The 15,662-nt window shown below is 38.3% G+C and overlaps 1 protein-coding gene across 2 annotated transcripts in view; it reads right to left on the minus strand.

The window, feature by feature from the left end:
* PPP1R9A (protein phosphatase 1 regulatory subunit 9A) overlaps positions 1–15,662 on the minus strand; it is a 160,670-nt gene that overhangs the window by 24,093 nt on the left and 120,915 nt on the right. For both annotated transcript variants that reach the window (XM_068404446.1, XM_068404445.1), the window contains exons 7-11: positions 14,433–14,588; positions 8,865–8,918; positions 6,290–6,519; positions 4,784–4,880; positions 4,490–4,661 (exon numbers count right to left, since the gene is read on the minus strand). In XM_068404446.1, the coding sequence (XP_068260547.1) occupies positions 4,490–4,661; positions 4,784–4,880; positions 6,290–6,519; positions 8,865–8,918; positions 14,433–14,588 (709 nt within the window). The remainder of the gene's footprint in view (positions 1–4,489; positions 4,662–4,783; positions 4,881–6,289; positions 6,520–8,864; positions 8,919–14,432; positions 14,589–15,662) is intronic.

Consider the following 15,662-nt stretch of genomic DNA (forward strand, 5'->3'; position numbering starts at 1 on the left):
CCTCTTCCACAGAGAGACGCCAGCCCTCACTGCTCCCTGGCACAAACACACACCCCACATTGTTTGTCTAGGAATCTACAAACCCACTGGGAAGCCTGATAAATCTCTCACACAAAAGTCATAACAGGTTTTATTTTGCTCTTGGAGATGATGTAACTAGACTCTCTCTCAGCAGGTGTTGAACTACTTGACTCCAGTGGGCTTCCATCTGAATCATTTCAGTACCACTGTGGAGCAGGAAAGAGTTGGCCTGTCCTCCCACTGTTTTTCCATTATACAGGCTGATAGGTTTCAAAATCTCCTTCTGTGAACTGATGCATCCCTGGGTATCCCACAGCACCCAGAAAGTATCGCCATCAAAGCGGCTTGAACAGGCATTTGCACAGAGAGGGGCAAATACTGTCCAAGTCGGCATCAGCACTGAACTGTTGAGATTTCAAACCACTGACTCCTTCCAGTAGACAGTTCAATTTTCTACTGCAGACACAGCTCATGACCACTAAATCAGAAAGCTACAATGCACTTTGTCTAGGTTTCTGGACTCTCGGAATTAAGTCATAGATTTGTAATAGAAACACAATCCTCAGGCTTCTAGTATTCCCTGACAAAGCAAAGGGAATAGAACTCTGTGGGCCATACTGGTTCTGATTTTCTGTTTCTAACTTCAACTGATGTTACTGGCAGCCCCTCAAACTCAGTATGGGGTTACGTTACAGCCTGAGGAGTTGTACAGTCTGGCATGGCCAGAGCACCTGCAGTGGCAGGGACAGCTACGCTCATATGTACGCGACCGTCAAGTTGCATCCGTTAGTTCTTCCCAGATCTATTGCCATGCAAGAATGTTAAAAACACCTCAGATCACATCGAAGCAAAAAACATACTTAGCATCATTTTAATTAAAATATATATTTTAATATAACTTGATTTTTTTTGAGTGAAAACACAGAATCACAGAATCACACAGAATCACAGAATGTTAGGGATTGGAAGGGACCTCGAAAGATCATCTAGTCCAATCCCCCTGCCAGAGCAGGATTACCTAGACCATATCACGCAGGAACGCGTCCAGGTGGGTTTTGAATGTCTCCAGAGAAGGAGACTCCACAACCTCTCTGGGCAGCCTGTTCCAGTGTTCGGTCACCCTCACCGTAAAGAAGTTTTTCCTCATATTTAAGTGGAACCTCCTGTGTTCCAGCTTGCACCCATTGCCCCTTGTCCTGTCAAGGGATGTCACTGAGAAGAGCCTGGCTCCATCCTCATGACACTTGCCCTTTACATATTTATAAACATTAATGAGGTCACCCCTCAGTCTCCTCCAAGCTAAAGAGACCCAGCTCCCTCAGCCTCTCCTCATAAGGGAGATGTTCCACTCCCTTAATCATCTTCGTGGCTCTGCACTGGACTCTCTCTAGCACTTCCCTGTCCTTCTTGAACTGAGGGGCCCAGAACTGGACACAATATTCCAGATGCGGTCTCACCAGGGCAGAGTAAAGGGGGAGGAGAACCTCTCTTGACCTACTAACCACACCCCTTCTAATACACCCCAGGATGCCATTGGCCTTCTTGGCCACAAGGGCACATTGCTGGCTCATGGTCATCCTGCTGTCCACTAGGACCCCCAGGTCCCTTTCCCCTACGCTGCTCTCCAACAGGTCTGTCCCCAACTTGTACTGGTACATGGGGTTGTTCTTGCCCAGATGCAGGACTCTACACTTGCCCTTGTTATATTTCATTAAATTTCTCCCCGCCCAACTCTCCAGCCTGTCCAGGTCTCTCTGAATGGCTGCGCAGCCTTCCGGTGCGTCAGCCACTCCTCCCTGTTTGGTGTCATCAGCGAACTTGCTGATAGTGCACTCTATTCCCTCATCCAAGTCACTAATGAATATATGGAATAGTACTGGTCCCAGAACCGACCCTTGAGGGACTCTGCTAGACACAGGCCTCCAACTGGACTCTGTCCCATTGACCACCACTCTCTGGCTTCTTTCCTTCAGCCAGTTCACAATCCACCTCACTACCCAATCATCCAGACCACACTTCCTCAGTTTAGCTGCGAGGATGCTGTGGGAGACTGTGTCAAACGCTTTACTGAAATCGAGATAGACCACATCCACAGCTTTACCATCATCTATCCACTGGGTTATGTCCTCATAAAAGGCTATCAGGTTGGTTAAGCATGATAAAACAGACATGCAAGCTTCAGAATCAAAATGATGGAATGTGGCTGCGTACACGCAGTCCCGCCCCACAAACCTAATGCTGTGGCTCGAGAAGAAGCATGTGTTATGTTTGCCAACTAAAATCTACAAAAGAGACAGAAGCACTTCCATGAACGTCACAGAGACAGTGTGCACAACACACTGCACCCGGAGGAACTCTGCTCACCTGCCAAAGACATCATGGACATCTCCCCTGCCCTTTATAGATGCTCTGCAAACATCCACAGTGTGATTAGTAAATATGCTAATTATTAGTGATCAGTAGTACTAGACAATGGCAAGTCCTTTTCTTAAAAGGTTTACACAAGGGTGATATGGAGACACAGGCTCGTCCTCTGCAGAGCAAGTATCACCACATTACTGTCTGAGACAAACTTCAGAGACTTTGATACAGAATTTACTGGCAAAGGTATATGGAAGTCAGACAGTGCTGCAGCACATTTAGGGATCTCTCTATTTTAAAAAAGGGCTTTTCTTTTTTCTTGTTAAAAACATAAATCCAGCCTGGAATCTAAGGTCTAACTATGTTTTTTTCTGCTTTCAAAAAAATCACTGCTGATTACCTATTTTTCTGAGCAAATAATTTGTGTTTGTATTCAGGTGGTTAATCTTGGGCATTTAAATTCACAGATAGTCTGTTCTAACTCTCAGAAGTACTGAACACTGGTAACATTTCTCCAGGGGAAAATTTCTGCAATGAAAAATGGCAGCTCTTGGAAAATGAAAATTGTCATGCAAATATATCAATTGAAAAATATAATTTGAAAGTACTGACACTCAGAGCTTTAACATTTTACAAAGAATTTTCAAATTTTTACAAAGAATTTTCCGAAGAAATTTTTTTTTTACATGTAGAAATTCCTGGATTTCAGCTCGAGCCATGGATGTCTGTTGACATAGTTACAACAGTAAGTGTAAAAATTATTTTTGTAAGTCAGGTAAAGACTGACTTTCCTCTCCTGATGCAAACTACTGAAAGGGTTTCTGTTAACAGCGTTGCTAAGTATTAAATATTTTGTAACACTTACTGAGTCTCTATAGCAGAAATACAGACTTTCTTGTCATCCTGAGTGCTTTTCTGAACTTCAGAGATTTCAGTATAATAAACACTTGATAGAAAGAAAGAGCTCTGTGAAGATTTGTGGAAACCAATTCCACAAGGTCTGCAGATCACCCAAATACCGTTTCAGCAGGACTAGCTCTTTTTTATATACATACTTTGCTAAAAATTCATACTGATTTTTTTGGAGAGATGAAATAACTGCTAAAATATTAATTTTAATAAAACATTGTTTAATAAAACAGTCCAGGAACAGAGTCTGGTGCTCCCTCGTCAGAATCGCAACACCTCTGACACCTCATTTCACAGATGTTACTAAATACACAATAAGTATTGCTCCTGCGCCACACAATTTTGTTCCAAGGCTATGGACCTAAAATTGGCTTTAATTCTGCATATACTTCAACAGAACGTTATTGCAGAACTGCAATTACAGAACTTTAACTAAAGCTGTGGAAGTTATCTGTATATTTTCACTGGCACAGCCTGAAAAATGGGAATTATCTTTTCTATGCAAAACAAGCAAGGGTTTCAGTCACTATGCTGACAGCATCTATCCAGACCTCAGTGTTGCCACAAATTGTTTTGGGTCTTTAGTAATGTAGAACAAAGTCTTATGTTGTGAATCAGGCTGTGCTATAGCTGGATAAGATTTTTAATTAATGTGCTAGTAAAGGATTTGCATTTTATTCACAAAAGGCTCCATCCTGAGAAATGGTGAGTGCCACCTACGTGGTTCCTGTTGATGTCTGTACCAAGGTGGGATCAGAACCTGCAGAGATCCATTCAAAATGGTAGATTTAACATTGTTTTTCTCATTCTGGTAACTTTGTTCTTGTTTGATCTTTGGTGGTTGGGTAATTAAGGACAGATTTAGGAACGCAGAAGAAAACAGAATTTTGTCCTACTTTATTAACACAGCAGAAGCATCAAATTAAACCTAAATGTTGATGGCATCCCACTGAAAGCTTTAAGAAATCAGTAAGTGCTTTATTAGCACTTAAGTCACTTCCATTTCTTTAAGAATTGTACAGCTATTCTGGGATTCTATATTGGCATTATTTGGTATAACTCTGATACAGCTGTCATTAGATACTAAATTTCAGAAAAATAACATCTCTGCATTATGAACTGTTTCCTTTAAATCCTAAATGATAGCCATGCTATTTACATACATATTAATATGAGTTATGGTTTGGTTCAAACAAACCTTGACTTAAGCCATCCAGGCAGGACACTTGCTTTGTATCTAGATTTTCCACTGGGTCTCCTCTAGAAACTTCTCCAAAAGATGTCTGCCTTTCAAAAATGTTGTTGTTATTGTTAACCTGGCTCCCATTTTGCTTCATTAGCCTGAAAACTTCTGCTTCCAAGTCTCGTATCTGAAAGAAATACAACACAGTGTTACCCATAAGACACACACATATCTATAAGATATGGGTTTTTTCGAGAATAACAGACAGAATTGTCTCATTCTTCAAATATGACAGTAAATACTACTCACACGAGCTTGTAAGCCTTGAATCTCTGCAAGGTGTGCTTTTTCCAAATCTTCTATTTTCTTTCGTTCAGCTTCCTGGCGTTTGATGAAGTCAAGTTCTCTTAGGGAAAAAAAGATGTATTTGCTGTAATCAAAGCAATCAGACTCAAACAGAAAATAAAATGTTCTGATAAATCTTAAGCTGTGCACCAGAAAAATCTGTCCTTAACAAATATTTTATTACTAACCTAGTAAGAAGTATGAAACTTCAATTATAACAAAACCCTGAACTATTACTTAGTCTAACTGAATATGCTAGGTGAAGATATAAAAATGGTAAGAGGAATTTATCTGAAAAAAAAATCTCATTTGTTCTAATTGATAATCAAAACAGTTAAATCAAACTAATTTTTTTCATAATCTGTATTTACAATGAAAACAACATTAGCTTAGTTTATGCTGTGTTCTGTTGCAGGAAATGGAGCAAAATCCCTGTTTTATTAGAGTATGACTGCACTCCTTCACAGAAAGGACACCCGTAAGTTTCCAGGTACGAATCTAATTTTCCAGTAAGCTATAAGGAAATCTGTTAAGTGATCTTAGGAGTCTGAGATAGTTAAAAACAACTGACTAGATCTTTTCCTAATATAAAGCACAATAACAACAGAAAGGCTATCCAAGCTCATTCTAGATATTTTCCCTATTTTTTATTTTGAAAATCTAAGACGTTTGTGATAGAAAGCACACAAGGTGCCAGCTAGTTCTGGAACAGTCACAAAATTCCAAGATGGGTAATGACATTTGGACTATCTAAAACCCTTTTTAATGGGACAGCATATTCACTTCTGCACTTCCAGTTGTCACTTGACATTGCTGAATGTTTTTGAGTTTTCTTCTTTAAATGAGTATATTTCAGCAGAAAATGAAAAAGTTGCTGCAAAAAAAGAAATCTGGGGGAATGGAAGCTGTTACAGAAATGTAAGATGTTATTTTTGCTAGCCATCAGGGAGAGGGGACCACATGAAACAGAGAGGGCCAGGTAATCATCAGTTAGCTCAACTCAGCTCAAACATTCTTGGCATCTACGAGAAGAAGAAAAATAAAATGTAAAATGTAAAAAACCAATTTTCTTTTTGATGTTACATTAGTACACAGCAGGAGTGAATCCAGCTGACACAATACCAATATAAATGGCTGCAAACCTTGCTAATCAAATGCTTTACTATGATTACTCTTGGCTGTTTGCAGTCACATTGAGTTATCTAGTAATTCTGAAACATTCCAACCTGGAATACTACAGACAAAGTCTTTATTTAGTTGTAGTATTATTCTTCAACAATACTAAACTAATACTTGAATACTACTAACATTTTTCCATAATAAAGAGCCTGTGTTTTTCATTAAAATAAAGTGAAAAATAGTGTTTACCTTACAGGTGTTTAATAGTGGGTTTCATATTTCAAAATATATCACATATATGTTTCCTATCTGGCCACTAAATCATTTGCTGAGCCTGGCATAGCTGCTTACTTTTGCTGAAAATCCTTGATTAATTTCTTTGCCTTGTTATATTTCTTCTCCAGAGCCTGATACTGGCTTTGAGTCTCCTTGAGGTGCTCATTCACCGTGTGACACAGGGTTTGTGCCTCAATCCAATAACTCTCTAATTTCATCATCCTTTCCTTATTCTCCTCAATGTTCTGCTGGAGTTGGGTCTTCTCCAATTCCCACCTCACCTTCTCATTCTCAGCAGCCTGCAGCTGAATAAAAGAGTGGAGATGCCAGTCAATAAAAAGGTGCAAAGTGCAGCCTAATCATTTAGGATGAATTCAAACAATGTGAACAGCAAAAATCAGTGAATTAACAGCTATAAAAGTAATATGCTAGCAGTGAGAAGAGCATTCAAAGACAAAGAACACAGGCTGATACATACATTATTCTTCCTCATAAAATGAAGTAGAACCTTTGCTCTGTGCAGCCTCTGTGCTTCTCTGGGATATACCAACATGCTTTAAAAATCTCAATAGCGGAGTATTCAGGCAAACTGCAGGGTTTATCAGTCAACACTGGGGATGCATTTTGCTCTATGCATCTGGCTCAGGTGTTAGAAAGCATTCATACACTTTCATAAAATGAGAAATTCCTTATTTTGGAGGGAATCTGATTTCCATGTTCTATATTTAATTTAAGAACTATTTAGAAAACAATAGGAAAACAACCCATTTGCATCTAATCTAACTATCTGCTTTTTTACCCAAATTAGAAAACCTATTCAATTCTGTTTTCATGTCGTAATCTTGCTTAATCTAGCAAACCAAACAAAAGAGAAGCATAATTCAAAATTTAACATTGGGTCATAACCTGGAATCTTTTTTCATTTAAGCAAGCACACAGTTTTGCATCCAATACTGAAACTATGCCAGAACTATTACAAGGACAAAGAGAACCTGTTATAAATATATTACTCTTGTTTTCTTTAAACTTGCTTACCGACTTGTAAGGAGCTAATCTGAAAAGGAAAATATACCCTTGCTGTTGAAGATTTCAGGTGCTAATTCTGCCAAACACATCAGCACTGCTTAACTCTCTGACCAGGGCAGTTCCACTGTGAGTTACGCAATTTGGCATCAACGAAGTCCAATGACTTTTTCCAAGAGACCTTAGAGAAGTCCAAATTTTACTGCTGAGTTTATAATAAACCTTAGCTCCTTTGCTAGCTTTTTTTGTTAGATTTTTTTTTGTGTTAGGCTTCCCACTTCCCAGCTGAAGCTACTTGCAGGTTTGAATGTTTGGTGCTGGATAAGGGTAAGGTTGTTCAGCCGCTTCTATATTTTATCTTGCAGAATTCATGGAAAACAAAAAATGCCTTAACATCCTTGTTTACTTATCAAGAATGTCTCATTTGCTCTAGGCAGTTCTGCTAGCATCAAGGATGATGCACAGAAAAATAAAATAACTTTTCAGTTTCATCAGTAATATACCTAAACTAGGTATTCAAAACACTAGGTAAAGAAGTCCAACACAAAAAGGCTCATTAACCCTAAGCTTGCAAATGGATTTGCACAGATGAATGTTTACACCCACGCATCATTGCCATGAAGTCAATGGGGCTCGGCACAATCCCCAGGGATTGACCATGCGGCTCTGATTGCTAGATTGGAACTGGAAAGCAAAGGAAGAAAAGATTTCTGACTTTCTGAACTGAAACGGTACAACAGAAATTGTCCTTACAGAAAACAGTTGCACTCTGAATTTATTTTTAACAATAATTTATGCAGATTTGATAAACAGTATGCAAAATATATGGTAAATGCAAATAGTTGCCAGAAAGAAATAATAATCTAAAATCTTTTTCTGAAGTACAATTTTCTCTTTATCTTCTTTTTATTTCCTTTATCATGTACTGAAACTCAAAGAGAAGGATCTCATTATAAAACCTAATATTACTCAACAACTGAATTATCAGTTGACTTCCCATGAAGGTTATCCTAGTACAAAAAATACAATTTCTTTTTATTGCTATAGCAAAATCAATCTGACCGATTGTGAGATAATGTTTTCTGTTAAACTGGTAAGCTTTTTTCTTTCTAGAGTATCTTTTGAAAAAAACTGCAATAAGAAACAGCTCTTTTTCTTCTGTATATAAAAAAGTAATTTTTTTTAAATAAATGTGGGTTTTTTACAAAAAAAGTCAAAAAAAAGGAACTAACATAAACAGGATACTTTAACATCACTGGTAAATAAAAACCCTACTAACTTAGACTTGAATATTCAATCCAAATATAATTTAAAAACCTGAGAAAATGCATTAGAATTGTAAAGCTAGAAATCTACCATTTAGTCATTATGATACCCCTTAAAATGTATATTTAATTGAAGCTACACAAGTTGGCAGTTTCTCATAATAGCAGCACTTAAGATTTTACTTGAAACTTTGAATAGAGAATATATACCAAAACAAGATTTAGCTGAGCCACTGTGCTGCTTAATCAGCCTTTAATAAGGACGTTGACTTCTCCACCCACATAAAGATACATGTCTTCAGATCTGATTCAGCATGACAGAGGAAAAAATTAGCATGTATTAACTGTATATTGATTCTTACCTTCGTCTTCAGCTTCTGAATTTCAGCTTCTGTAACTGCATGTTTGATTTGCAACTAAAATTGAAAAGATAAAATAAACAAGTGAAGTCACAGAGAGTACTCCAGTATTTTTAAAGCCTGTGCTGCAAGTTGAATACCTTATTACATAGCAGAAGGCCTTGAAGAGTGCTGCAGTGCAGTAGATTGTAAATTAAAATGTCTAGCTTGCAAAATGACTCAGTCTGTGCAACCTAATTAAAGATAGGATGCCATCTAACCACTCATAATTTCAAATCAGAACATCCAATCTGTTTAGCAAAACCAAATGTCTTATGCTCAAAAAAAAAAAAATAGATGTAATCCTGCTGGGCTTTGCTCTTCTCTGATGTGAACGTGAAATATGTCTTAGTGCTGTCAAAAAGTGCCACTGCATTGATTAAAGCAGGCACGTTACAAAAAAACAAATACAGAAATAAGTAATTTAACAACTCAAGAAGTCAGGAAAACCTTGAGGGAAGATTCCACATGTTTATTTCATGCAAGAAAAAAGGTAAACTGATGCTATCCTTCTCCACCATTAGCTGGAGTTATTCTGCTCAAGCTAGCTAACCTCAATTGAGGGCAGTTACATGAGGAAACTGTAAAAAACAGGAAACGGCATTCAAGCACACAAAATGATTGCAAGTAGATTAATAGCCCAGGCAGTGTGCTAAAGGTTGTAGTTACATTACCAAGCAGCGTTCCACAATAACAGTGGATCTGGTACAGTGAAAAGGTTGGTGCTGAGGACCTGGCATCCACCTGCACACTTTCTGGAGGGATTTCTTTTGGACTAACCTACTTTAGTCTGATCCTGTGGAGTGAATACTCTTCAGCTCTTTGAGTGTACTAGGCAATGTCCTGAAACATCTTTAGTTTCACCCCAAAGGTCTGCTATTTGCAGGCTCCAAGAACACTCTGAAGTATGAATCGAACCACAGCTTCGACAGCATAACCCTAATCCAAATGGAAACAATCATGCACATGCACCCAATAGTCTGCACCGCAGTCCCTGCTGCTTTATTATTTAAAGCAGACAGCACAGACAAACTTCTGACAGGCCCCAAAACCTTAAATCAAAAGCACCGTTTAATCTAAATCAATGACTTGTGTGTGTTGGGTTGAGTGCAAGGGCAAAATCTGAATTACAGCCTGAGCTGGCACTGCAGTGGAGACAAAGCCTTTGTCCATTATTTATGAATACCAGGAATAGTTACGGAAAAGCATGTTTTACATGGGGGTTAATTCTCTTACAGGACTAACAGGAACCTTTGGGAATAGTTTATGTTGAACTAATGGAGTACGTGAAGGAGTTGTACTGAACCAGAAATTATCATCTCTGGTGAAGCAATGGCTACATTCTTGAAGACCAGGTAAAAAAATGTACAAATAATTCAAAAGAAAAGTTCTTCTGAAGGAGAGGAGTAATTTTCAAACAGGAGCCATCACAGAGCTGATCGGTACAAGTATCTTTGAGAAAGGCTGAGCTACTTTTGAAATTCCCTTTTCATGGGACCTCTTGAAGGCACTTCTTGTGGCATAGGAAATGCACTTTCAGATGCAGTTTGGTTTGCAAATCAGGCTTAACTGATCTAGTGAATAAACCTGGTCCTTTCTGGTGGAGAATTATTGAATTTAGGCTGGAAGGAATAAAGGAGACACTGATGCAACCAGTTCCACCTGAGGAACAGTTTAGGAATCTTCTTTCCACCACTCATTTCCTGGTCACTGTCTCCAGAGGAGACTGTAAGCACTTCTCGATCCCAGGATCTTCTGTTACTTATGCTCACTTTTTGACTGCACTGAGAAGTGTAATGAATCTTCAAGTGCTCAGTGAAAGCAGATGTAAGATCTCATTTCAAGCGAAACCAATCACTGACCATAACAGCTTGCAGAAACATGTAAAATGCGGAGGCACACCAGGAGCACTAGCAGATGGAACACCCATGGGTCCAGACTGAATCTGCCCCAAGCATGCAGCTAAGCCATGGATCACACAGGGTTCCCGAGGAAGTGCCACCTGAGAGCAGGGCTGTTGGCTGAGGACGGAGAGATGCCAGTGCAGCTGAGAACAGGGCACTCAGCAGCCCTGGAGCTGGTGTTAACGGTAAGAAGTGACTAGTGGTGCTACTCCACCCAGAAGACCAGGAAGCTGAGAAGGATATATAACTTTTTGTATTTATACATAGTAGAGGAAACTAAGGAGATACTTTAATTAGCATTTGCAAGAGGTTCCTTGCAATTTTTGAGCTCACTCAATCCAACCTCTGATCTGCAATTTTCAGAGATTGAGAACTGTTTTTTCTCATCATTCCATTTCTGTTAGTAGTGAAAAATTATGAAAGAACCATCTCAAAACACCATGGTGTTTATAAAAGTGCCCAGGCCTTTGCTTAGTTCTGCTACCTTATTGTTTTGGAGTGAGATAAAATCAGAGGAAGGATGGATGAACTAGACTTTGCCCTTTGCAGAGTTAATAATGAAATCAAAAGGCCAAGACTCAAAGCCTTAGGCTACCTGCTTACAATCCATTCTCATCTCTTCTAAAAACCCCATGAACCAGTAAGCAGCACTTAAACAGTTTATTATTACATACAAATAAACTCCAAATCGTTGCATAAATGACAATCTGCTCAGGTACAGATGGTTTTAACAGTTATTTTTATACTCTCTGTTATTAAGTTAAAAAAATGAATACCGAGCACCCAGTCAGATCATTGAATCAGTACATGGTACAGCAGATCCCACTGAGGCAGAAGAAAAAAGACACTTTCCTGCTGAACAGATAAATGTGTAGCTGGACATCTACTTTTGTCCTTTTTTCTTATTTTTTTTTAACAGAACTAATTATGCTTGCAGAATAGAGAATAAATACAACACATTTGTGAACAACAGGCAAGGTCAATTTTTGGCAAGAAAATCTGGCCTCCATAGTTAAAAATTTTAAAGCAATTTTTCTAATAGTGGAACAGAAACAACTTATTCCATGTCTCATATAATGCCAGACAAATTCTTGGCAGATACTATTTTGTATTTTTGTGATTTCTAAGTCAATATAAAACTGTGAAGGCTTCATTTTAACAAAAGACATTTTGAATAATTTTTGGAACATTTCCTTTGCAAAGATGTCTTGAAGAGCTGATTAATTTTCTTCAAAACTATTAAACTTTTGTTAAAAATAAGACATGTAGAGAAAATAGCCTGAATTCATCTAAGACTGCAAAAGGTAGAATGGGATGAAAAGCTAGCAAATGTTAAATATCTAGAGTATGGTGGGAAAGAAAGTACCCAATGGAATCTAATAATCTGCAGGAAAATTTTTATATAACAATTATATTTCTTGCATATAATAATAATCCTTTTTTCATGGATTTCATTAAGAAATATAATACCTAATGCTTACATAAGATGTCCCTTCTCCCTATAGATCTTGTCGCTCTTCAATCATCACAGCTAAAATAAAGCTTCTAGCTCTTTTTCTCAAAGCAGTTAAGGAAAATCAGTACCATTTTTCCTGTTTTACAGCCAGGAAAACAAGCCTTGCAGAAGTACAGTGATTCACCCAGGAATGCCCATCTCTCTTCTGACTTCCATTCCAAAAGCAAGGCATTTCAAATAAGAGTGCTCTCAAAGTATTTGAGCACATTTTGCATTGCAAAGACTGAATTCAACTAATTAGGTCAAACTACTATTCTTAAAGATTATGCCCAACTCACTTGTTTAATACTCTCACTAATCTCTGCAGGAAGAACAAGAAAGAACAGTTATTCTTTAAATACAATTCCAGAAAACACTGTGTGGGCTTGTGCAGCGTGATTGTGAACAAGTCCTCTAGTGTTGAAAGAATTCAGGGCAAATACCAAGAAAAATACATGTACTCACTCTGTAGCAGCCAACAAAATGCAGCTGTGTACCGTTAAATACAATCAGTGAAACAAAAGTGACATGCTCCTAACAGTGGTAACTGCGTGGGTTAGTGAAAAAGGGTCCACTCTTATGCAGGAGCATTTAATGGTTTCTTCTCAGGCTCTCACCTACACTTAAACTGGAGGATCCCAAAGTCCCTTAATCTGATCTCCTCTACACCAGTGTTTTGAGGCCATTAAATCAGACAGGTCTGCAAATAGCTTCAAATCAGTTTGGATGTGCTCAAGTACAGCAATAGCCCAAGCTGATGGAAAACTGTATTCAAGCACAGTTTTACAGGTAATTTATTCAAAGGTCAGTGTCTTGCCCATCACTGCATCTGTGCTTTGCATAGCCTTGGTACACTGGCATTGCTTTGAGAAAGTATCACTACGTATGATGCAAAGTATTAGAAAATGAAGTAAACTGGTCTGCTAATTTGCATAAGAGCCTGGAACTTGAAATATGGAGTGAGGAAATTATCATTTAAGTAAACTGAAAAACTTCCAGGAAGCAACAATGAATAACAGTAGGCCTCCAAAGGCTGAAAAGGGTATCAGCAGAAAAGGGAAAGACAGGTTGCTCAGTGCCTGATTACTTTCCCTCCATGACTCTCACTAGAGAGTAATAACAACATATATTTACAGAAAATAAAATATCTGGTTTGAGTGGAGGGAAGGAAAGGGGAGAGAACAGGGCAAGAGGGATAAAAAGGGAGCCTCTCTCTTTTAAAACTCCGTTCTGGGCCTAGAAGGGCTCTGCTGCTCCAATCTCCTATGAGGTTTGGCTACTTTCACCCCTTCCATCTTCACTGCATTTAAAAAAAAAAGTTCTTCATTGTCATCACTCAGCCCACTACTGTGGGCTTAGATAAATCAAATTGTTTCATGCCTTTATTTGCATCAGAATTCAGTTCAGAAATAAACCACATCAAAAGCACAACTTAAAATACAGAAGAAATGTCTCTCAGTACTTTGGTAAGTTAAGTTACATGAATTCAATGACCGCAACAAACATCACTGATTCAAGACTCAGTTAGCACCAGTGGATGCTACACAAACTCTACGACCACAGAGGTCTGGTAAAACACTAGCTTGAAATGCGTCTGCTTCCTCGATACAGTATCGTTCTATACACATGGCCAAACATATGACACTGCTGCACATTAACGAGTTGCTGTGTAAAGGTATAGGAAAAGCCTCACATGTTCCTTTTCACTGAAATTTAGCATTTGCTGTTTGGTTTTCCTGGTCACTTTTGACTGGAATCTTACCAAAAAAAAAAAAAAGAAAAGAAAAGAAAAACGAAAAAGCAACCTGCTAGTAATGAAATAACGCGCACTTTGTCTTCCTGGTCAAAAAATGCAAACTAAGTGCTGAGGCAGAATAACTTCTGTGCTGAAAACTTATATTATACATTACCCTCTATCAATGCAAGAGTCACCTAAAAACTCATATTAAAACAACTCCGAAGAACAGTTCCACTTCTTCTAAGCAGAACTTGAGTCATTCAACAGTACCGAGTAAACAAACAGCTAGAAATCAACTCTAGTATTCAAGAGAAAAACAAGCACCGAGCAATGAGATAACTAGAAATCTAATTCCAGTGAGATATTTCAGGAGTATTGTCTGATCTATAACTTACCTCTTTGAATTTGTGAGCAAGCTTGCTGGTGTCCACATCACCGGGGGAGAACATGTCATCATTTTCAGGGAGATCAAACACTTCAATAGCCATGTCACCTCCTGGAAGAACAGGTCCCATGTCTTCATCTTCTTCATCTGTAGCATATTCCCCTGTCTTAATTTTACAGCATTTAAGAAATTCCAGTTATCCTCTTAATAAGCAGAAACTGTTCAAAGAGTAATTAAGTTACTGTGCAAACACAGCATACTGCATACAAAAAGGTTATAGTTTTCTTTAGCTATAATCCTGGTACTTATGAATTCTACCAGATAAAAAAATACAGCTCCACCATAGTATTTCAGAACATCAAGAGAAAGGAGAAAAGTCACTAACAATTTTGTGCTCAAGCATTACTGGCTGTATAGTTCAATGGTTTTCATCCTTTTTTAAATGAGGCCCTCTTTTCCATAGGAAGACTCTCCAAATTTATCAAGAAATCTTTTCCAAACAGAAATAAAAGCAGAATAGGAATGACAAGACCTTGACTAGTCATTTGTAAGCCATGTGAAGGTGGTAATTCTCCAGTGATATTCCACACTGAATCTGAAAATCCACTGGTTTGTTCTTTATAAACAAATTAACAATAGAAAAGTCGCACCCACACAAAAAGACAACAGCAGGAAAAAGAAACCGAGTGTGAGAGACAAGTTCAGAGACTGAAGTCAGAGTTTACTGAATTTTCATCCTGAATAAGGAGCTGCTTCTAGCTGGTTTTAAACAGAAAATGCATGTGTTTTTTGGGCTGGTAAACCATGAGCTGTGAACAATTTGCTGACAAAACAGAATTTAAAAAAATCATAATCTACAATCAGTATCTCGATATTAAACAAAATAAAACAGTAATAGTGAAAAGAAAAAGCTTGCAATATTAAACCCCAAGTCACCTAGACAATCTTTTGCACAGACACCTGTGCTCATCCCTCCCCACGCCTGAGGTGGCTGGGTACCACTTCGCTTCAGCGGGGCTCCCTCTGGAAGCCGGAGTACATCACATATGGATCATGAACAGCCTGCAGGCTATGCAAATGACTACGCAAACATATTATAAAGCAAGTGCTTCCCTCAGGACCACATCTGGATTTATAAAGCTTGGGACTCAATAAATACATGGAAAAGGAAGGGCGGGGGAAGGGGTGCAGTCCTTCTCATGTTAATATAGTAATAACATCAAAATTTTGACAGAACTAC

This window comes from Nyctibius grandis, chromosome 7 (assembly GCF_013368605.1).
Source record: "Nyctibius grandis isolate bNycGra1 chromosome 7, bNycGra1.pri, whole genome shotgun sequence".
NCBI lineage: Eukaryota > Metazoa > Chordata > Aves > Nyctibiiformes > Nyctibiidae > Nyctibius > Nyctibius grandis.